Here is a 25,339-nt window from a genome sequence, read left to right on the forward strand (position 1 = left end):
TGTCTTCTTATACTGCATCCTCGTGTTGCAGGAGAAAGCTGCACTTGGCGTTGGACTTACACATTGTACACGATTCCCAGAGCTACGAAAGCATGTTCCGATTTCCACCAAGTGGTCAAAACACGGTTCTGTCACATTAACTCAGCTTACCCTGTTTCTACACGGGTTGCAGAAGGTGGTAGATATAGTACTCTCTCTGACTTCTGCCCAGTTCCCACTTAGGTTGGAACGATCACATGCACAAAGTTGCAGGAACAGTTACGGGATGCATAGAGACTGTTTAAAACCACGTTGGAGTTATACTGTAGCAGATACGTTCGAAAAAATTTGACTCGGTTCGAGCTATGAGAGTGCCACGAATATGATTCACCAGTGCCTGTAATCATTAAAAGACATCTCCACAGAATCCAACGCAGGTATATGTATTAATGGAAAGACTTGATTCCTAATTACAGACAGCATTTCAACCATAAAATGTTCAGTATAGATCTGATAAGCTAGTGTACATTTCTTGCGACCTCACCCTAGCGTTGCATTTTTTTAAAGTGATTCGCCACATAGCACACCGTCTATTGTGTGATTCTTCTCACTCGACCATCGCCTATAGCCCAGTGGATTTATTGCAGAGCCTCTGACATGGCATCGAGATTGAATGTGTTACAAATACTGGAGAAATATCTAGCAGCGGCATGAGAGAGTTGCAAATATTGGCTTCATACCACGTTCCTTAGCCTAGTCACTTTCTAAATTCGGTGATTTTATGACTAGCTTACACCGCAGGCGACGTGAACCCACACTTTTGGTCTGTTAATACACACCCCAGTCAATGTCGCGGTATTTGTGTGGTAGACCAATTCATTTGGAAGCAATACCATACCTCAATTTATGAAGCCAATATAGTTTTTAACATAGATCTTTGCGTGCTCCATTAGATTCGAGACCGCTCGTGACAGTAACACTGTCATTGTGATCATGTTTTTAACATCTGGTGGCTTGTAAGACGATTACGTCTCTGTTCCTAAGAGACACTTGTACCACTCACAAGAAAAAAACAAAAGAGACATATCCATCCAACTCGGATTTTTGCTCAGTACTGTTTGACGTCACCAGCATTCAGTTATTGGCAAAGTATTATATTTGGTCATAGAGCATGCGTGATAGATTCGCTGTGATCAGTGGGCTTATAAAGTATATGTATGTTCTGGCATATGCAAATAAAATCACTATATCCTGTCGTAAAGAAGGTCTGGATTTGAAGTGGAGACTGCAGTAGCCATAGGGGGAGTGAATCGTTTTTTTCTTGTTGTTTTTTTTTACTTTTTTAAAGTGGAAAATTAAGTCCAGTGATAAGAATGGATGAATTGTGGTGGTGACAATATTCATCTGAATAAAACGTGTAATTGTTTAAATATTCTTGCGTCATTTACAATACTCTCTATCTCTGTCTCTGTCTCTCTCTCTCTTTGTGCAGTGGTACATTTAGTTTCTGTGATACCTCCAAGTTATGTATGTGACAATATTCCGCAACATCAGATGTAATAACTCTTGAAGCAGTTCGAGTTCATCGACAAAGGGTATCCGTGCATCAGGGATGCGGAGGAAGAAGGCCAGGGGTATTTGCAACGCAACAGGAAGTGCTTAGTGGCTACCGCATGACCATGCCATAAGGTGGCGCACTCCCTTGCCGTGTCATCAGTCGGCATACTGCCTCTCTTCCAGTGGAGTGAGGAGACTCAGGGTGAATGTCTTGCTTCTTGCTCTTTAGACAACTGACTAATTTTTAATCGAATGATCTACAAATAGAGAACACGTGTTTATCGGCATGAGTTGCAATGCGTAAGCCGACCGGGGTGGCCGAGGGGTTCTAGACGCTACAGTCTGGAACTGCGCGACCCCGCTACGGTCGCAGGTTCGAATCCTGCCTCGGACATGGATGTGTGTGATATCCTTAGGTTGGTTAGGTTTAAGTAGTTCTAAGTTCTAGGGGACTGATGACCTCAGAAGTTAAGTCCCATAGTGCTCAGAGCCATTTGAACCATTTTTTACAATGCGTAACTTAGGCCCATCATCATTATTTCATGAAGCATATTCGTCTTCACCAAATATCATTGTTATCGACACTGTTCTCAGATGCTAATATACTGCTCCTTCTCCATCACAGACATCTCACCCATCGGACACAGTACACAATTACGTCTGTTCTCCCAGCCCAGCAGCTAGACACAGACTGAGCCCTTTTCCCACTATTTGGTTTACACCAGGGTAGGAGAGAGGGTGAGGGACGATAACTCCCTTTCGTGGCGGTGTTGTGAACTAGGTCAGTTTGACTCCTGACCTCATGCTGAAACACTGGCTGGAGCTACTGCCTATGACAACTCAAATTATTTAAATAAACAATGGAGTGTAGTCGAATTAAGTCGGGTGGCGCTAAGGGAATTAGATTAGGAAATGAGACACTTAAAGTAGTAAAGGAGTTTTGCTATTTGGGGAGCAATATACCTGATAATGGACGAAGTAGAGAGGATATCAAAATCAAATCTAGACTGGCAATGGCAAGGAAAGCGTTTCTGAAGAAGAGAAATTTGTTAGCATCGAGTATAGATTTAAGTGTCAGGAAGTCGTTTCTGAAAGTATTTGTATGGAGCGTAGCCATGTATGGAAGTAAAACATGGACGATAACTAGTTTGGACAAGAAGACAATAGAAGCTTTCGAAATGTGGTGCTACAGAAGAATGCTGAAGATTAGATGGGTAGATCACTTAACTAATGAGGAGGTATTGAATAGGATAGGGGAGAAGAGAAGTTTGTGGCACAACTTGACTAGAAGAAGGGATCGATTGGTAGGACATGTTCTGAGGCATCAAGGGATCACCAATTTAGTATTGGAGGGCAGTGTGGAGGGTAAAAATCGTAGAGGGAGACCAAGAGATGAATATACTAAACAGATTCAGAAGGATGTAGGTTGCAGTAGGTACTGGGAGATGAAGAAGCTTGCACAGGATAGAGTAGCATGGACAGCTGCATCCAACCAGTCTCAGGACTGAAGACCACAACAACAACAACAATGCTTGCAAAATAAAGAGTTATGTCCATCCCATCCAGCAGCCCAGCACAGACTGAGTCATTTTCCCACAAGTTTCCTGATGAGAGAGGGGAGGGGAGGGAAGGGATGCAGAGGTGGTTAGGTTAGTGGAGGTAGCCCAATCGTCCTATTTTTCTTGCAGAATTTCAACTTCTTGCCATGATGTCACTGCGCCATTGTCGCATCTATGACCACCACCTTGGATCCGCCATCTTGAATAAATCAGGCAACAGTGCAATGTGAGGTGGCCCACTACTTATAGGAATTTATATTAAGAAACTTTATGCGACAATGTTAGAAACAGTTCACAACAATAAAATTTATTTTGCCTTATTGAAATAATGTTCCTGTCTTTGAATTTAAGCAGACATATAACAAGTAACAACCAGAAATTAACTCCTGTGGGCTAGCAATTTTTCTGCTGATCACTTCATCTCATTCCATAGATGTGCCTCATTATGTTAGGAAACAGCAAGGAATAATGAAGTCACTGGAATATTTAATCAGTTCAGTAGGAACTAGCTATTTTACAACATATGATACAATACTGTCAAGCTAACGTTAATATTTTATCTAGTGACATGATAACTACTTAGTAATTCCGGTGCATAAATGTAAATAAATGCTATGGTAACGAGGAAAAAGAAACACAGAACACACATTGAAGAGTGAAAAATTATGTTTTATTTGCTAAGGCACTTCATTTTTGAAATTACAGATAATTCTCTATAACTAACTGATTCCATTGCATTTCTTCATCCTCTGTGGCATCATCCACTATCTGTCTTTCTTGCTGTAGAGCAGGGATTGCGAAACTATGGCCCACTGTTTCCAGAGCTTTCGTTCAGGCTTGCCAGTATTGTACAAAATGGTGATACAGCTTGCGCTCGTCATTTTGTCAGTAATCCAGTCCGCTGTGAAAAAATGTTTGATGACCTCTGCTGTAGAGAAACAGCGACTCACTGTATTTCACTTGCTTCTGGTTTTCCAGGGAAAATCCAATATGACCCTTTCTTCTTTTTGGTGGAAAACAACCTTCTTTGCTGGATAAAATTTCTCTTTGACGAAACTTTTTTTTATTTTGAAGATTGGCACCTGCTCACTTTGATTGCTTACAGCATCCAGTGTCCCTTTTAAACACAGTGTGCTTCTTGACAGTACTAAACTCATGTATTGTAATTATACCATTAACCAAATGAAATACCGAGCAGCTATTATGTCCTTCTGTTGTAACAATGATATGGAGCTCTTGGTGTTCACAGTGCTCTTACTTGGACTAATATTGTATGGCACTCATTTGCAGTAAAAGTGTCTTCACTGCTCATCTTTCTTTTGAGGCGAATTTGAACAAGCTGCTCATTCACCTGTAGTTGATGTACAGTGAAAGCGTTTGGACATGTTCCAGTTGGTGCTAGAGGCGAAACACATGAAGAAATATCGTTGTATACATATACTGCATTAGTCCATGTCAGATGACATCGACACTGAACTTCATTTTCTTGCATGGAGTACACTTCGCTTATTTTTTATGAGGATGGCACCGTCTACGTTTTCCTTTAAAATCATCTCCTTTTTTTACAGTTGAACTTGACTTATGGCTATGACGAATTGCTTTGATTTTGTTTGTGGTTTTCCTTTGGTAAGCACAATGAATGTGTCAAGAATTTTATCATTAATGAACGACATTAGAGTGAATGTTCCCTTATCTAGACATTTCATGTGTTTTCCATGAAGATGTATGTACCTGAAAGTGTGGTTCATCCGCTCTATATGCATGTTTGTATTTATATCAGCATGAAGTCTGGCAGAAAGTTCAGCATTCTGCTTTATTTGCGTAGTTCTCCCAGAAGTAAGTTTGCAAACTCTGACTTTGCTCTATGATCCTTCATGCTGTTGAGAGCAGCAGGCATTATCACATTAAATGCAGCAACATCTGTCTCTTCCAACAAAGTTGTGACGAAGTTTTAAACATATGCTTGTTTTATTGACCTGTGACTTGACTGTTAATATATTCTCCCATGCTTGGTCCACATGCCACGTACAGTGTTACCTCATTTTTGGAATGTCCATTGTAGAGTTTCAGGCATTACAGAAGGACTATGCTATGTCAGACATAAAGACTTTATGGGAAATCTTTCCAGTTTCCACATTTATACAGTGTAAAAATATGGGCAACACTTAACTGTCGCTCTCGTTGGAAACAAGAAAGGCACATGAAAAGCCTTGGCACAACTCGTCTAACACTAGTAATGTAATGAAGTCAAAACCATAGTTGTTAAGTCTGTGCATTCCATCAGTACACATACAGTCATTTCTACACTTCTTTGACATTTCACTCCACTCAGTGTTCATTACTATTAACACAAACCCTGAACTTTTTAACTGTGGACGTGTTTCACTTATTGTGTCTTGTGGTTTATAAAATAGCACACATGGACTATCAATCATGCTCGCTTCTCGTACCTGTTCCTCAACACTCATTCCATCATTATGGTGTCTGACAGAGGTGAAGCACAGATCATAACATTGTTCAATGTTCAAACAAATTTCGGGCTTGCAGTGCGCCATTTAATTCATTGTATGATATGTAGACTGAGCACCTGCCAGTCGTCTTCAGATGAACCTTCGAAGACTGACGGAGAACTTACATAGACTTTTTCTGTTCTGCCATATACCAAGTGAACATTAATAAAACAAACAAACTGCAGGGACGAATTCCTGACTGGAAATGGAACCAAAAAGGTCTTATTAACATGCATCTGGAAATGCATTATTCCCATGGGATCTCACTAACAAATGACTGTTCCCCTGACCACATGCCACATGTTTCTTGTGTGTTGCACACTTTGTGATTGATGCAGCATACTGTAAGCAGTAGAATGGTCATTCATTTCAACAACAAGCCGAGATGGTATTTGTGCACAGCCAAGCAAATGGAAATGATCGAGAGGCAGCACAGCTATGCCCAAACAAGTATATCCACAGACATCAAATACATCACTCAACATTTCAAGTGCTTACTGGACGTTTGTGTGATCATGGGTTCTTTCAGACAGACTAACATGCAGGGAGGCAATGGGCTGTGGATACACAAGATCTGGAGGACTAGGTTCTATGTGCTATTGAGACAAACCCTAGTACAAGCTCTGGGCAAATGGCCTGTCAACATGGTGTAAGCTGAAGTACGATTATGTGTATCCTACATGACAACCACTACTATCCCTATCACCAGTAATCCCATGGGGACAACTTTGAACATCTGTTATGATGTGAGTGTGATGCAGCTCTATACTGTGTTCTGGGAGGTTTTTTCATCATTGCACGCACAACATCCATTTCTGGACACGTTTTTGTATGACTTTTTCTCTACGATTTCCAGTCAGGAATCTGTCCCTGCAGTTTATTGGTTTTATTAATGTTCATTATGTATAGAGTGTTGTACGTATTCTGTACAGGCATCAAAATTAAAGTTAGCAAATGGACTACACTTCCCGATGGCAGGCGTATTTCCACAGATTCTTTAACAATAGAGTCGCAAAAAGATGTTGCTGTGGTCAGAATCGTTGTTCTACCACACTTCACTAACTGTCCAGTGGAAATACAGTGTTTGGCAATAGCGGACTTGCTTGGTTGCAAAAGGCGAGTGCAAGTTTGATATTCAGTGTAGCATTCTTCTACAGTGTGTCTGCTCTGTCCTATGCAAGCCAAACCACATTGACAAAAATTTTGTAAATTGCGGCCCTTCACAATAACAAATCGTCTGTCATCGATCCCAGAAGATCTGAAATCTTACACAGTGGACAGAAAATCACTTCCATCTGAAATTTACAGAGGATTCTTGCTATTTTAGACGAAATGTTGGCCACAAAAGGCAGAAAAGTTAAAGATTTTGCCAATGTGTTCTCTTCTTTGTTCTTGGTTTTAACTGACAGTGCCCTGTGGGTCTGATACAGTGTGAGGTTTGTGTATGAGTGTTTTAACTGTGTTCATAGTTTGCAATGTCTGCAACAGGTGATGACAACTTGACACTTTCAAATACAATTCAGTATGAACCACTATTCTTTCCTCTAACTAAGATATACAAGAAAGTCAGACAACCATCTTCCTCTGTTTACACAGAGACTCAAATATTTTAGAAATGGAGTTGAGATTGTGAAGAAACTCCGTCAATTTATCTTCTTCGTGAGGCCACACAATGAAAGCATCATCCACATATCTTCAAAATACAGTGGTTTAAGGGTAGCTGATTCAAGCACTCTCCCCTCGAAACCTCCATAAAAAAAGTTGGCCTCTAACTGAGAAAGAGGGCGACGCTGTCAGCCTCTTCAAAATATTCTTGGTTGAACATAAAATAAATTGAGGATAGAGCATGCTGAAACAAAGCAGTGATGACCACCTGAAACTTTTTGCCAATTAATGCCAAACAATCTGAGAGATGGACCTTAGTAAATAATGATAGCACATCAAAGCTAATCAAATGTTTAGCAAGTATCCAGTTGTCATCACCCATTGCTGACTGTGAACATGCTTCAAACAGTTGTACACACAGTTCACACTGTCTCAGATTTGCATAAAGAGCTCGCCCACTTAAAGACAGTGGATATTCCACCCAGTAGATTAACAGAGCACTGTCAGTTAAAACCAAGAATCTAGAAGTGAATAAAGAGGAGAACATGCTGGCAAAATGTTTAGTTTTTCTGCCTTTTTTCAGCAACATTTCTTTTAAAACAGCAAGAATCCTCTAAATTTCAGATGAATGTGACTTTCCATCAACCATATAAGAATGCAGACCTTCTGGGATCAATAATGGACAGCTTGTTATTGTGAAAGGCTGGAGTTTAGAAAATATCTTATCAATGTGGTGTGGCTTACATAGGATGGACATTGGGAAAGAACACTCCACTGAGCATCAGCATTGCACTCACCTTTTGCAACCAAGCAAGTCCGTTATTGCCAAACACTGTATTTCCACTGGACATTCAATGGAGTATGATATAACTATGATTCTGACCACAGCAATGTCGTTTTGGGACTCTATTATTACGGAATCGGTGGAAATACACTTTGTGGAAAATCTGATGAACCTTGCTAGCAGCGACCAATTAGAGAGTGCATGGAACTATTCATCTCCATGATTTCTTCTGATTGAAGACAGCAGATTGCGTCAAATGCCGCAGTGAACAGTAATAAAGAAAACAGTTGAGTTCTGCGGTTCCACTCCCAATGGTACTGCCACTAGGAAGTTGAGTTTTGATGCATGCACAGAATACTAGGAGTGCATTGTACATGGTGCAACAGAGCAAGTCTTTATCTGTCTTTGATGGCTCACTCAAAGGTGATTGGTTATGAATTAAATGATGACTGGCTGCAGGCTCGGAATTTGTTTGAACGTTCTATTCCCCAAGAAAATTTTAAAAGTCATGACACTGTTCAATGTAATGCAAATCCTTTTTTTTTTTTTTTTCAAGTGTATACCTTCCAATTTTGAGTCAGTCACTGAGTACTGAATCTTGGGCAGAGTAACTTGAAACGGAATTTTATTTGCTATAATCGCTGCTATAGGCTTACTGTCCTCTTTTTTTGATAAAGTGAATAGCTTAGATCATTTTCATGTCAAGATAGATTTCACTAGGTGTGTCGCATCTCAAGCTTGATTTAATTTCATTTCAGTTATTCATTATTGTAGTAAACTGGAAGTTAATGCATTACAATTAGTCACAGAAACAATAAGTGATTCTTAATATAAGTAAGATACAAATAAAAGTCATACCACACCCACAATCAAAACATGTCACATATGAAATAAAAACGAATAACAAGATTTGCAATTAGAGCTCATTCAGGCAATAGGGATATTTTAATATAAGACAATTCTTGAGCTTGGTTTTAAATTTTGAACATTCAGTATCTTTCCGGTATCTTTGTAATCTATTACAAAAGATTTCTCCTTTCACATATGGCCCATTTACAGTTTGGGTAAAATTTCTGCTCATTCTAAAACAATCTTTCTTATGTCTAGTATTGTATTCATGTACATGACTACTGACAAGAATGTACTTATGGTCTTCTTTCACTGCCATAATGGTTTCATAAACATAGAGTGCATATAATGTGAGCAATTTCTGATCAGTAAATAATTATTTACTTGATTTTCTTGTGTCCACATTGGCAAACATACTTTTTGCATCAAGAAAACTCTATTTTTTGTTATTGTGAAAAGTACCTCTCCACAATAGCACACCATATGCAGTGTAGAGATAAATTGCCCCAAAATATGCAGTCCTTAGAGTATTATGTCCAAGTAATGCAAAGGGTTCCTTAACAGATAGATATTGCTAATATCCTTGAGCATACATGATCAATATTTGTTCTGAGCAAATTTTTTATCAAGAAATCTTTCTAAAAACTTACAAAAATCCTTTCTATCAAAACTTATGCTGTTATTTACAACTTATAGGGAAGCATCATTATTTCTCATTCCAAATTTAAGTAGTTTAGTTTTCTTATGTTTACTTTAAAATCTATTTATGTGAAGGAATCACACGTGACCACAAAATTGGTGAATACAGACTTCAATTCTAAGTAGCTACTTGCCCAGCACAGTCCAGACATATCATCAGCATACATACTGGCGAATACATTCCCAACTGAAGGGAAGTCGTCAGCTTAGTAAATGTACAGATATGGACGAATATGGAAGCCTTGAGGAACTCCAGAACCAACAATGTGTTTACTGTATCACACATCCCTTGTCACCTTACCACAATTAAAGTGAATTATAATTATGCACTGATATTCACTTCTGTTTTGAATAAGTCTTAATATCCAACCAGAGACATAAACAAACAGCTTATGCAATGAATTTTATGATTGAGCTGGTCAGAGGTCTTCGATCTATCAAGGCACAGACTCAATATCTTGCAACTGGAGTCAAGAGTGTCAAGTGCTACAAGCACAGACTCCACAGCTGTGAATATTGTGATGCAGCCCACACAAAAGCTATGTTGGAAATCAACTAGAGTCCTCTAGAGCTATAATGATAATCTAATGTGAGAATTAAAAATTTTTCAATTAATTTACTGAAGACAGATGCAAGCAATATTGGCCTATAGTTTTAAACGTCAGTTCTAGATCCCTTTTTATGAATAAGGTTCACTACTTAGAAAGGTCTGGGAATACACCACTCACAAGGACCAAATGAATAAGGTGAGTCAAAACAAGAGTCAGTTCAAGTTTACATTTTTTCAAAAGATTTGGAGAAAAATTGCCTCAACCTGATGAGGATTTATTCTTATGATTGTCAATGAGCTCAATAAAATTTTCAGAAGTAATACTAAATGGCATACAATGACCTCATCTTTTGTAATTAAAGAAACATTTCCCTTGTGCCTATTTACACTATCATAACCTCTGCTCTTTTTACCTTTTTGCGAAATAGTGATTTATACATTCTATAACTATCTTTAAGAAATTCATTTCCAATACTTACAAAGAAGTCTTGTATGTTACAACGTCAGATCACAGAGTAAGCACATGTACTCCAAAAAAGATCTTACCTTTTTTACTGTTACTTATTTTACTATTTTTACAATCCGTTGTAACGGTAAAGTTTATATCTAAATGCTACATGAGAATAAAAAAGCTTTCTATTGGTTGTTTACCCTTGACAAGAGAAAACATTGTCCCAATTTTCTGAGGCTAGGCTACGTTTTAGAAGTGCAACTTTTGTATCTAAAAATTTTCTCTTACGTTCAACTGACAATCTTGGGTCATTAAATCATTGAAAGCAATTAACTGAGCAAAGTGGTCAGCTACGAAACTATTTAGTACAGTAGCCTCAAAACAGTCTATATTTGTAATTACATGATCAATAGAACAGGAAATATTACGGGTATTTCTAGTTGGCAGATAGCTAATACAGTCAGTCAGCCCGACAGATGATGCAACTTCATCCTTGCTCCTGGGGTTTTGTTGCTGACTTGAAGCTTTTAATACCTGACACTCTTACCTTTAGGCCAAAAGATAAAATAACCTGAGCGGTGACATAAACAACGTCTTTAAACTGTGAGGAGCAACTTTGTACCCATTGTTCTTAAAGAAACAATGAACGTGTCGACTTCTCCATTTCGTGCTTCCGTCTCTGAAAGTCTTTAAAGGGTAAAAAATTCACCTCTTTCCATTTGCTCCGTATTTCGTGTGCAAATGGTAAACGTCCTGAAAAACAGTTTTCCGTGAGTTCTTCACGATTACAAACGCAGCATCTCGGCAAGATTTTTATTGTGAGGATATACGTGTCTGCACTCTGAACACTCAAACTGCTTAATTACACACGTGGTGGAAGAAGTCACTTTAGATCAAAGCTACGATTACGACCACGCTACGAAGAGAATGAAGTACCACACAGCGCGCTAAGTTTTAGCTTCGTAATATTTCGGCCACCAACGGTAGCATTTGGAGTGGAACTTCTAGTTACCTCCCCGTCTCTAATATGAAGTCATTCGCTTATCTTCGCTTCAAGGTGTCTGGCGTCTGCACCCTGCATGACGACATCCAACGTTTCAGCACACGCAGGAGGTTGCGAGCCTACTTATATCGAAAGACTGCATTGATGTAAGACTATCGATAAATATAACATCGATAATCGTTCGGCTGAACACCAACCGTGTGTGCAGTGTTTTGAGTGTTCGGTATTATAAGGGAACTTGCAGAAGTTGAATGTGAGTTGTTTACAGTGTAAGACAGTCTGGGATAGGTAGTGAGTGTACCGTAGGTAAATAAATATAACCATGGCGGATAGATTAACACAACTTCAAGATACGATTAATCAGGTTTGTTGCGGTGTAGTCGTAAAATAAATTGAATGTATTGTTTTCATCTCTAAATTGTTACAATCTCTTTTTGTAGCAAGCCGATCACTTCTGTAACAGTATTGGCATCCTACAACAATATTCAACACCCAGTAAATTTTCTGGATTTGACAGAAGCGGGTCCCAGACACCTTCACAACAACAACAAGAAGGTGAGCACTTCTTAACATTAATTTGGTTTGTTGCAGTTTTCGATTAAATTATTAGAATACCAACGGTTTTATTTGTTCCAGATTATGCTCAGCTTTTTGCTACGTTAATCGCTAGATGTGCTAAAGATATAGATGTCTTGATTGAATCCTTGCCAAACGATGATTCCTCAACGGAATTGCAGGTATGTTTACCAGATTGTTACACTAGTGCTGTACCTGTACATTAATCCGCTTGGTACCTCTTCCCTAACAAGGCTGTTAATTTTCGATGGACACGTGGTTTCCTTTAATGTGTACTTTTCTTGCAGTGCCATACAGTATAAAGTCCAATAATCCGATCATGTAGGTAGATTGGCTATATCTTAATGCAACATTATTCTACACTCGTGCACTAATGCGATGCTCAAAACCTGCAGTGCCACAGAATATAGAGATGTTCACTTTGGCAACATACACATCGTTCTCCTACTTACAATGGGTAAAGTTGTAAATAGATGTAATTACGAAAGGAAATGCGATTAAGTAAACAATAAAAGGTACACGATTTCATGAAATGACTTACAGGTACCTGGTGGGGTACTTCATTAGAAAAATTTACCCTGTTCCTTTGCCCATAGTGAGAATAGCTGATTTGTCCAGGAAAAGCTATATAAACACCAGAACATTGAAGTACATGTCACTTTTGTGACAGGTATGACTCGCATTCAGTCAACAGTTGATTGAGTTGGACTTAATGTTTGTGAAAAAATTCTACTTTGTTACACCCGTTTTAGAGTGGCTCTACTGTCATAAGAGAGCTATATGATATTTGAACTACTAGGTTTGTTCCTGAAGGAGGATTGGTTAAATGCACTACATTCTTATGGAAATGTACTGTAAGAACTCAAAGTTTCATTAGGGAGTAAAGGCTGTTATGAATTCTGGTGGAGAAGACAGTGGCTTGACATTTTTAAGCCACTACAGTCATAAGTATGAGATTACTGTTTCTGAGGTGAACTGTTGTCTTTGACGTAAGAAAACTTTCTGGAATTGAATTGGTATGACATTGGTATGACATTGGTATACTTACTCCTCGTGTGTACGGGTAGAAGATTTCCCACTTTCAATATTCAGGTTGTGTGGTAAAAATTAATTACTTCTCTTGCAAATACTGCCTTAACATGATTCTTGAAACAGCTAAAAATTAGTTCGCAATACACATTATAAATTGCCTTTTCATATCAATTTCTGTTCAGATAATTGCATCAGACAGGTCAGTCAGCCTAATCAATTTTTGCTGCCGCACTACTCAAATTTCTGTTTCTACAGGATAATGGGTTGCCATTTGTAGATTGGGTTCAATTAGTGGTAATTTAGAAAATTCTGTCCCTCTCCCCACTTTGTGTTTTCCATGGGCAACATTTGATACGTTTGCATCAAAATACTTACCAGGTCTGGTCTGTTATAAAATTATCATTAATGAAAGTATCTTGCAGTGTTAGTCATTTATAATGATTAAGTGCATAAATCTGAACTGGATGTAGAGGAGCAAGAGGAATATTCAATATTAGTTGCCTGCTTTGATCAGTTATGTAATATTAATGGCTGCTATGACATCTCATTTTGGTATCAGTCTTCAAAGGTTGGTTGTTAGTGACAAAACCAACAGATACAAAAGTAACAAACCTGGTTGTGGTGAGTAACGAATCTCTAGTTTAGCGTGTTTAAAAAATTTGTGACTAATATTATTGCATTTATCATGTGTATGACATTTGTAAAATGTTTCCTGCAAAGCTGGTCAGAGCCAGTGACTAGTAAAGTACACCCACTGTAGATTTTGGATTACATTAAAGAAACTTTTATTCCATATTCCCATTTGTTAGTTCCACAAGCTCAGTCAAGTTGTTGCTTTCCTACCAAACCTACAAATCAGTCTGTCCCCATAACCAAGATTTCAGAGGTGTCACTATCACAGGAAAAACATTTTATTCATTTGTATTTTGGTTCATATGTTGTATCCACTTGTGTATGTCAAGGCCACAAGGTGGTTAAAAAACTGACTACAAGTAGTGCATGGTCCGTGATCATTGTACAAATTTATTAAAGAAGGAGCGAAATTTTGAGCTGTGCATTCTTTATTTAACTGATTCTTTCAATATGAAGATCTGTGCCAAGGTCTAACTCTGACAAGAAGTGCACAAAACTTACTGATACTAAATGATATTCACTCTGTGTATTAAGGTCAAATACCTTTGTACCTAAAATGTGAACATATTTCATTAATGCATGCAAAATAAATTGTTTAAATTGATGCTGAAGATTAAAAATGGGAAACCAAAAGTCTCAGACCACAGAGGAAATGTTGCTGAGTATTGGGTGCCTAGTAGAAAGTGCTGAGTATTGGGTGCCTAGTAGAAAGTGCCATTCATTTATCCTACACAGAGTGGAGAAACAAATGTTGCCTATACAACTTTGCATACAAAAATTTTTCATTGAACCATGTCAGATCATATTCATATTTCCAACTTCTAATTGTTTACTGGTATAATTACAGATAGACAAAATGTGTTACGAAAGCTACAGTCATGGGTGTTTTGCATGCAGTGTAACAAATATTCAGCTAGATTAATGTGGAAAACCTCCCAAACCTTCACTCAGATTGTCCTGTAGAGCAGAGTTAAGTTTAGAACAGAATCACAGTGGTTTTTTGTCTCCCTAGTGTGTGCAGCCATACCACATAGCTTGCAGAATTCATAACTATGATGTCTACTTATTTGTGTTGCATCCAGAGAATTCAAGAAGCCAACATCTAGAAAGGACATCATTTTTGACATCAAAATTTCACACTTCTTGCATGAAATTGCTATTTCTTTTTCAGACTGTTACATTTGTGTCCACATATGAAGCACAGATGAGCACGCTTACCAAATAAAATGGTTTTGTTCTTCAGACTGGTTAAATCGATCTCCCATTTAAAACTTGATGTAGTCTTAGAGCCATCACAGGTTCTGTTTACACACCGAAAAAAGATTTGCTGCTGCTGTTGTTGTGAGACGTTACACATCAGGGAGAGGGGTAAAGTCCTTCTGGAAATAGTAGTCAGATGTCAACCAGATGTATACTACAGCTGTGATTGTTAAACGGCCAATGGAGGAACGTCTTGTGACTCTGCAGTTATCTTTGTGCACTAGAGTTGTGACCTAGCATTTCTTGCAGCTTGGCGCTTAGTAAGGGCTGTGCAAGGACATAGAGAAATTCTGGCCATTATTTCAGTACTGTTCTGTGTTGGTTCACACTGAACGTGTTTCGAAGTGCCGGAACTGATACAGCACTATTTCTCCTCTACAGTCTGCCAGAGAAGCAAACAATTATATGCTGATTCATGAAGTCACTGGTCTTTCCACCACTCTCCATAGTGATAAATCTGCTGTTCGCATGAATTGCAGACAGTTATTTTTAGATTCATTACCCCACAATTTAGGATAGGAAAGGTTCACCTCCTGCTCATTGTTGTGGATGCCTATGACATGGTATGTGGACGCGTGAGGTTAAAGCTCGTGCCCCATACTCAAAACTGGTGCACGGTGGGCGCAGTACACAATTGATTCATGATGTGTGACAACTAAGACATGCTCAACAATAGAATGCAGTGAATTTCATAAGGCTACAAATGAGTATTTTTCTCCTCACCAACAACCTACTTTGCACTTTTCATGTTTTTTTTTTTCCGCTAATGTTGCCTTAATGGTCATGGAGTCTGTTGCTGCAATGATATGTAGTAGTTTGTGGCAGGGTTGTTGTGATTTAACTCAACCCAAAAAAGATCATGCTCTCTTTTTTATGTCCTACTGTATTTCATTATGAAACTTTAACCTACAACATTTTATGCAATTAGGTTAATGCAAATTAAGAAGTGCAATCATTTATTGAAGGCAAATACTGACTAGTATTAAAATTTAATTAATATTGTTTCAGTTTTCCATACCACGTATGAACTCAGTTAAATAAATTTACACTTACAGCAAACTAACTTTAACTTTATACAGAATCGCAATGACTGTAAATTACAATTTAGTCTGGATGTAGAAATTTATAAATCCTCACTAATTTCTTGAATCTTTTCTCACTCTTTCAAATTATTTCTTAATTTTGTCATTTCAGAGAGGATTCCGTCAATTGATGCAGTGCGGGCAGGGCGAGAAATTAGGAACTAATAAAATATTTGTAAGAATTGGTTAATGTTTTGAATAAGTGAATCACAGGAGTTTACTTTGAACTGTTTAATTGTTGATACAAAAACTCCAAAAAAACAATAAAACCCATAAAAGTCCAATTTTAGCCACTGGTTTGTTCTTTTCTTGGTTTCTTACATACCTGGGTTTTTCTCAACCCTGGTTTTTGGGGAATGATTATTGTACATTGTGTGACTACTTGCTGCACCTAGGCATGTTCTGATAAGAGTAAATACAACTAAGCATTGGATAATTTTGTTTCAATGTCAAGTGCTTTGAGTCAAAAAAGTACTTGTATTGAATTGGAACTTATATGCAACCATTGCTACTCAAGTGAATCGAGGAAGATGCTTCTTTCTGTACTGTAACAGAGGAATTCAGATTTGGAAAGATCAGACAGCTGCAGCTACAAAAACAAAAAGGAAGCACACTAATGTGATGAGTTATATCTTTGTATGTCAATTCAGGTAATGTCTTTAGAAAGCAGCCCATTTTTAGTATGGGAAGAAAAGTTATTTTTCCATGTTTGTGCAAATATACTGTCATATTTTCTTCAGCTGCTTTCATGTTGTCTTGTCTCTGTAGAGCTGTATCATGGCAAACAAGGAGACAACGTTGATTGGTGGCCAACATCGTCATTCTATAACACAAACTGCATGCAATTAACTGTTCTTTATTCGTAAACAAAGAGCTCTTTAACATAAGTTTCCATGTGCTGTAAGACAAGCTCTCTTCTGTATAGTCCATGTAGCCTCAATACTTTTGGAGTAGAAGTCTGCTATGTTCACCATAAGGTTTTTATGTCCTGCCTGTCTCTGTACGAGAGGCTAAGCCTGTGGCTCCATCTCGGTGACACGCTGTAACTCCACAGCGTACAGACTCAAACTAACTGGATCCAACTGACTAACTGGCGTAATAGGCTTGAACTAACTGGCTAAACCGGCCCTCTGGTTTGTGGCAGCGATTCTAAATATTGGCAGCCGAGAGGGCATTGGCAGTGTGTTTCCAGCAAGTATTGTCATTGGCCTCTATCAAAACTATTGTAACCTCTATGCTGCATGATCTTATTGTCATTGCAACATCTGTGTCTAGAGTGTTCATTTTCCAAAGCTTGTGCAGCTATGACTCCACATAAAAAAAGGTATTTCTTCTAAATCCAGGCTGGTTATAATCATAATTTTTGCTACTTCAGCCACTGTAGATGGAAAACTACTTACTGTGTGGTCACCCAACTTTACAGAAATCATGTTCAGACTATACATTGCATGATTTGTGTCATTAGTAGCGTTAGTGTCTTGACTTGCCATTGGGCTCAAGTATGGGTATGGTGATATGGTTGTCACAAAAGCTTTGTTACGCTTTATAGTTGCACACAGTCAATTTGGGTCTGGACAAGGTGGGCAGCGATTTGTTCATAAAGCTGTTCTATCAAAACAGCATCAATAGTTCTGCTGCATTATGTGAGGCCAATGCATTAAAGGAATGCGGAGAGGTCCTCTTTCTGCACCAGGGTTGAAGAACTTGATTCGGAGGTTCAAATTATCTGGTAATTTGGGACTTGCTCATGGAAGGGGCTGATGGCCATTTCTACATTTACATCCATACTCTGCAAGCCATCTGACGGTGTGTGGCTGAGGGTACCTTGAGTACCTCTATCGGTTCTCTCTTCTATTCCAGTCTCGTATTGTTCGTGGAAAGGAGGATTGTTGGTATGCCTCTGTGTGGGCTCTAATCTCTCTGATTTCATTCTCATGGTATCTTCACGAGATATACGTAGAAGGGAGCAATATACTGGTTGACTCCTCGGTGAAGGTATGTTCTCAAACTTCAACAAAAGCCCGTACTGAGCTACTGAGCGTCTCTCCTGCAGACTCTTCCACTGGAGTTTATCTATCATCTCCGTAACGCTTTCGTGATTACTAAATGATCCTGTAACAAAGTGCGCTGCTCTCCGTTTGATCTTCTCTCTCTTCTATCAACCCTGTCTGGTACGGATCCCACACTGCTGAGCAGTATTCAAGCAGTGGGCGAACAAGCGTACTGTAACCTACTTCCTTTGTTTTCGGATTGCATTTCCTTAGGATTCTTCCAATGAATCTGTCTTTATATGGTCATTCCATTTTAAATCACTTCTAATGCGTACTCCCAGATAATTCATGGAATTAACTACTTTCAGTTGCTGACCTGCTATATTGTAGCTAAATGATAAGGGATCTTTCTTTCTATGTATTTGCAGCACAATACACTTGTCTACATTGAGATTCAATTGCCATTCCCTGCACCATGCGTCAAGTCACTGCAGATTCTCCTGCATTTCAGTACAATTTTCCATTGTTACAACCTCTCGATATACCACAGCATTATCTGCAAAAAGCCTCAGTGAACTTCCGATGTCATCCACAAGGTCATTTATGTATATTGTGAATAGCAACGGTCCTACGACACTCCCCTGCGGCACACCTGAAATCACTCTTACTTCGGAAGACTTCTCTCCATTGAGAATGACATGCTGCGTTCTGTTATCTAGAAACTCTTCAATCCAATCACACAATTGGTCTGATAGTCCATATGCTCTTACTTTGTTCATTAAACGACTGTGGGGAACTGTATCGAACACCTTGCGGAAGTCAAGAAACACGGCATCTACCTGTGAACCCGTGTCTATGGCCCTCTGAGTGTCATGGACAAATAGCACGATCTGGGTTTCACATGAACGTCTGTTTCAAAACCCATGCTGATTCCTACAGAGTAGATTTCTAGTCTTCAGAAAAGTCATTATACTCTAACATAATACGTGCTCCAAAATTCTACAACTGATCGACGTTAGAGATGTCAGTCTATAGTTCTGCACATCTGTTAGACGTCCCTTCTTGAAAACAGGGATGACCTGTGCCCTTTTCCACTCCTTTGGAACGCTACGCTCTTCTAAGAGATCTACGGTACACTGCTGCAAGAAGGGGGGCAAGTTCCTTCGCGTACTCTGTGTAAAATCAAACTGGTATCCCATCAGGTCCATCGGCCTTTCCTCTTTTGAGCGATTTTAATTGTTTCTCTATCCCTCTGTCGTCTATTTCGATATCTACCATTTTGTCATCTGTGCGACAGTCTAGAGAAGGAACTACAGTGCAGTCTTCCTCTGTGAAACAGCTTTGGAAAAAGACATGTAGTATTTCGGCCTTTGGTCTGTCATCCTCTGTTTCAGCACCATTTTGGTCACAGTGTGTCTGGACATTTTGTTTTGATCCACCTACCGCTTTGACACAAGACCAAAATTTCTTAGGATTTTCTGCCAAGTCAGTACATAGAACTTTACTTTCGAATTCACTGAACGCCTCTCGCATAGCCCTCCTCACACTACATTTCCCTTTGTGTAATTTTTGTTTGTCTGCAAAGCTTTGGCTATGTTTAAGTTTGCTGTGAAGCTCCCTTTGCTTCCGCAGCAGTTTTCTAACTCGATTGTTGCACCACGGTGGCTCTTTTCCATCTCTTAAGATCTTGCTTGGCACATGCTCATCTAACACATATTGTACGATGGTTTTGAACTTTGACCACTGAACCTCAACAGTATCTCTACTTAAGACAAAACTTTTGTGTTGAGCCATCAGGTACTCTGAAATCTGCTTTTTGTCACTTTTGCTAAATAGAAAAATCTTCCTACCTTTTTTAATATTTCTATTTATGGCTGAAATCATGGATGCAGTAACCACTTTATGATCGCTGATTCCCTGTTCTGCGTTAACTGTTTCACATAGTTCGGGTCTGTTTGTCACCAGAAGGTCTAATATGTTATCGCCACGAGTCGGTTCTCTGTTTAACTGCTCAAGGTAGTTTTCAGATAAAGCACTCAAAAAAATTTCACTGGATTCTTTGTCCCTGCCACCCATTATGAACGTTTGAGTCTCCCAGTCTATATCTGGCAGCAAATTAAAATCTCCACCCAGACCTATAACATGGTGGGGAAATCTACTTGAAACATTTTCCAAATTATCCTTCAGGTGCTCAGCCACAACAGCTGCTGAGCCAGGGTGCCTTTAGAGACACCCAATTACCATGTCTGAGCTTGCTTTAACCGTGACCGTCACCCAAATTATTTCACATTTCGGATCTCCGTCAATTTCCTTCGATACTATTGCACTTCTTATCACTATAAACACGCCTCCCCCTTCACTGTCCAGCCTGTCTCTGCGGTATACATTCCAATCTGAGTTTAGAATTTCATTACTTTTTACATCTGGTTTCAGCCAACTTTCTGTCCCTAGTACTATGTGGGCATTGTGACCGTTTATTAATGAGAGCATATTGTTGAAGTCACTGTTACCATGGCTGAGAATGCTGGGTGCAATGTGCGATCTTAAAGCAGTGTATGAAGTGCGTCATGACAGCTGGTCCACATCCCACTCGAGGTGTTTCGGACACCAGTAGAGCAATTTCTAGAGTGTTTCTAGACTGTTGCAGGTGTGCATGCGTAACCTGTTGAGTAATTCATAATTTGTTGACCCGTAATTTTAGTTTCTAGCCTCTGTTCTGAAACTTTGGTTATCATTAAATAGGACTTCAAATTTAATTTTGTTTATCTCAGTAGTCCCACTTACCTCATTATTATTATTATTATTATTATTATTATTATTATTATTATTTTATTTTTTTTCTTTTCAAGCAGTTATGAGGGCTATCCACAAAGTACATTACGTTTTCGTTTGTGTCCGTTAGGGGCGGGGCTAGCGCGGCCATCTTGGTGTCATGGCATTCCGCCGCTCAGTCAGCATCCTGCTGTGCTAGTGAAAGGTTCGTGCTGTACTCCGTTGAGTTACTGTGACAGTTTGAAATGTCAGCGTTAATTGAAGATGCCGCAAAGTGTGAAGTGCGTGCTGTAATAAGGTTTCTGACTGCAAAAAAACTGTACACCGATAGAAATCTATCGGCAGATTTGTGAAGTGTATGGGGACAACATAATCACTGAAGGTGGAGTGCGTCAATGGGTCATAAAATTTAAAAATGGCCGAACTAACATTCACGACGTAGAGCGAAGTGGAAGACCCAGCATAGTGACTGCCGAACTTGTCGGAAAAGTAGATGCCACGGTCCGTGAAAACCGTAATTTCACAATATCGGAATGCTCTAAAAGTTTTCCACAAATTTCACGAAATCATTACCGAAAAGCTTGGTTACCACAAGTTTTGTGCAAGATGGATACCAAAAATCTTGACAGAGATTCACAAAAATCAGCGAATGGCTGAAGCGTTAACATTTTTGGACACTTACGAGAAAGGTGGCGACTCATTATTCGATCGCATCGTTACTGATAACGAAACATGGGTTAAGCATGTGAACTGTGAGACAAAATTGCAGTCAATGCAGTGGGGGCACACAAATTCCCCCCCCCCCCCCCCCCCCCCAAACCCAAGAAATGCATGCAATGTCGGCAAGGAAGGTGATGGCGACTGTCTTTTGGGACAGAAAAGGTGTGATTTTTGTGGATTTCCTGGAAAGAGGCACTACAATAAACTCTCAAAGGTATTGCCAACCTCTGCGCAACCTCAGAAGAGCAATACAAAACAAGCGCAGGGGAAAGTTGGGCTCAAAGATCTTGCTGATTCACGACAACGCCCGGGCCCACACGGCAAATGCCACTCGTGAAGTTCTCGAATCTTTTAAGTGGGAGTTGTTTCCTCATCCGCCGTACAGTCCCGATCTGGCACCGAGTGACTTCCACTTATTCCCAGCAATGAAGAAGTGGTTGGCATGCAGCGTTTTGATGACGACGCACAGCTTCAAGACGAGGTAACCATGTGGTTGAAGGCGCAGGCGCCCGAATTTTACGATGAAGGAATTTCCAAGCTCGTCCATTGCTATGATAAGTGCCTTAATTTAAATGGCAACTATGTAGAAAAGTAGTATTTAAGTGTGGCTTTCATCTGTGTATAATAAAAAAAATTCCCAATACTTTATTTATTTTTAATTCCAAAGTGTAATGTACTTTGTGGATAGCCCTCGTATATTTTGCTCAGTATTGTGAACTCAAATTGTTGTTGGACACACATGCAAAATCCACGTGGCAGCTATTTTTATACATGGTATTGTTATGTATCAGTTTATTTGAAACAGTATTATGAAAAGGAAAGTTGCTGCTCACCATATAGTGGAGATGCTGTGTCGTAGATAGACACAACAAAAAGTCTGTCAGAATATAAGCTTTCAGCCATCAAGACCTTTGTTGAAAATAGACGACAAACACACACAACTGCAGCCTCTGGCAGCTGAAGAAAAACATTATTTGAAACTGACATTTGCCTTGAGCATGGAACTATGAGATCCTCCAAGGTTTTCAGTGACATCATATTTATTGGACTGTTACTGTATTTGGTAACTAGTTTTATCAGAAACATAGTTTTGTTGTACATGTTGTAGTGTCTTGAACATACTGGGTGTTTGAGGAGCCTTCGCCTTAAGTTACATATTGAACTCCCCAAAAATCTTGATTGTGATGACAGACCGATTTGTAGTGCAGCCCAAGGTCTAGGCTAGGTTGAAAGGTGACAGTTTGGTTGTGAGTTAGCAAAGCTAATGTATGTGGAAGCAGAAAATCTGGTTGTGGTAAAAAATTGACTGGCATCGAAGCCAAATGTTTAAGTCAGTTCAGTATTGAAAAATGGAAGGGGGGTTCAACATGTAACTTTTACCAGGCCTTTAGCTTTGCTAAAATTTGTTTCCATTGTGGCTTGTGCTTAGGTTTTGCAGATAATCTGATTCACCAACTTCCCATTAATCATAATAAAACTGTTACATTACATAGGGTTATTTTAAATGTTGGACCCATTTTCAGAAATGCGTATGTATTCAAGTACAAATCCAAAATGAACAAGCTTTATACCAATGAAAAGAGTAAGTTTCAAAGTTTTTGGGAGTGGGTGGTGATAGTTTCAGAAGTGGGCGTAGAGTTCGCTCGGCAATAGGGCCGTCATCCCGTTTCACTGTCAGTTGTGAGAGAGATGGTGACTGTGGAGTACAAGGTTTTCTGTGTTCTTGAGTTTGTGAAAAGTGAGTTGCAGATTGCAGTGCAGCAAGCATTTCATACCAAATTCAGTATTCAACCAACAACTCGCAAAAGCATTAGCCATTGGTTTAAGCAGTTTAAACAGTCTTGGAGTGTTCGCAAAGGGACAAGCACAGGCCGCCCACGATTGTCGTAGAATGATGTCTGACGAATTCGAGAAAGTTTTGTGTGCAGTCCCCTAAGTCTACCAATAGAGCCAGTTGAGAACTTGAAATAACCCAACCAACTGTGTGGAAAGTTCCAAGCCGGCGTTAGCTGTACAAGCCACTACCGATTACAACTTTTGCAGGCTCTCAACCACGTCTCAGATTTTGTGGTTATGTGCTAGCAAAGATGGAGGATGACACATTTCTACAGCGCGTAATTTTTAGCAATGAAGCAACATTCCATCTTAGTGGAAAAGTCAAGACACAATGTTTGCATGTGGGGTTTTGGGATATCCACATTCACCATTACAACATGAAAGAGACTCATCGAAAATTGTGTTCTGTGCCGTATCCTATACAGAGGTTTATGGACCATTTTTCTTTGCGAAAAGAACTGTAACGTGAACCACGTATCTGGACATGTTGGAACAGTGGCTGTTCCATCAAGTTGTGGAAGATTCCCAGGACTTAATTTTCCAACAGGATGGAGCTCTGCCCCAGTGGCATTGTGATGTAAGAGGCTTTTGTATGACTCCCTTCCTCAGTGCTGGATAGGTTGCAGGGGACTTCAGGACCTGGCTCTGCACTTCTGGCCGCCAAGATCTCTTTATTTCACACCCTGCGACTATTTCGTATGAGGCTATGTGAAGGAAGTGGTCTTCCCACCTCTACCAACCACTCTGGACGATCTGTGGAACTGGATCACTGCTGCCATGCACACAGTAGCTGCAAATATGCTGTAGTGCGTGTGGGACGAGTTTGTATACCGCTTTGGTGTTTCCCGTGCAGCCAACAGAGGCTACATTAAACATTCATCACATTTCTAATTATTAAAAATTCATTAATTACAAATTATTACATTTATGAAATTGATATCTAGCATTATGAAAAAGAAAGAACTTTGGAACTTCCTCTTCTCATTGGTATAAAGCTTGTTCATTTTGGATTTCTACTTGAATAAATATGAAGTTTTAAAAATGGGTCCATCATGTACAATAGAACTATCATTATGTATTTTATTTGCTTCCCTGTGGAGCAACATTGCTTAATTCACCACACTTCATATTATTATTTACTCTATATATTGTTTTGTATTCACAGTGGATTATTAATAATGTACAAGTATCTTCTCGTTAGCCAGGGTCAGCAGTAGTACAACAGCTGTCTGTGCTCTTGTGGAATATTCACATTTACCATTTTCCTTTGTTATACATTAGTGTGCTGATTTCTTTTGCAGTGTAACAGCTTGCGCTTGTTAGAACAGGAGAACAAGGAAGCAGGTGAGCAGCTGGAAGAAGTGGTGCGGCGTGGTGAGGCCCTGCTGCAGCAAATCCAAGATGCACTTGCAGACATTGCACAGAGTCAGCTAGACATGCAAAGACTTGCTGCAGCTGATAGTTAACAGTGCTCGGTGGTTTGTGACAAGCCCATCTGGACATGAAACTGTCATGATGAAGTTTTTTATGTGAAGACTGTGTCAGTTTGTTGTTTACAATATTTGTAAATGTTATTGCTTATTAAAGTTTTTCAATTTTGAGTTTATCATTTTACTAAACAAAATTTTACATCTATATCCTATAACATAAGCATTGTTCGTATACAGATCACAAGTAGCTTGTGTTGTATATTTCCTCCGTTAGTTATTAAACTGAGATTTTAAAACAAAAGAATTTCACCACTTGTCATGGTTTTGTAAAAAGGTGAAGTTTCTTTCTATACTTCATGAATATGCATGTGGCTAGCTCCAGAAACTGATATTTGTTTTAAGGGTGCAACACATCTCAGTACGCCCAGTAGGTACAGAATTGTTGTGTAATGATTCCAAAT

The 25,339-nt window shown here is 39.2% G+C and overlaps 1 protein-coding gene across 2 annotated transcripts; it reads left to right on the forward strand.

The window, feature by feature from the left end:
• The first annotated feature begins 11,697 nt into the window (after window positions 1–11,697).
• LOC126101033 (mediator of RNA polymerase II transcription subunit 21) lies at window positions 11,698–25,049 on the forward strand. 2 transcript variants are annotated; one of them, XM_049911696.1, is made up of 4 exons: window positions 11,698–11,910; window positions 11,987–12,101; window positions 12,183–12,283; window positions 24,777–25,049. In XM_049911696.1, the coding sequence occupies exons 1-4, from the start codon at window positions 11,869–11,871 to the stop codon at window positions 24,912–24,914; spliced, it is 396 nt and encodes a 131-aa protein (XP_049767653.1). In that variant the 5' UTR covers window positions 11,698–11,868; the 3' UTR covers window positions 24,915–25,049. The 2 variants fall into 2 exon arrangements, with proteins under 2 accessions (XP_049767653.1, XP_049767652.1); XM_049911695.1 differs by having other exon boundaries at window positions 11,704–11,910; window positions 24,750–25,049.
• The last annotated feature ends 290 nt before the right edge of the window (window positions 25,050–25,339 follow it).

The sequence above is a fragment of the Schistocerca cancellata genome, chromosome 9, assembly GCF_023864275.1.
Source record: "Schistocerca cancellata isolate TAMUIC-IGC-003103 chromosome 9, iqSchCanc2.1, whole genome shotgun sequence".
In the NCBI taxonomy this organism is placed as follows: Eukaryota; Metazoa; Arthropoda; class Insecta; order Orthoptera; family Acrididae; genus Schistocerca; species Schistocerca cancellata.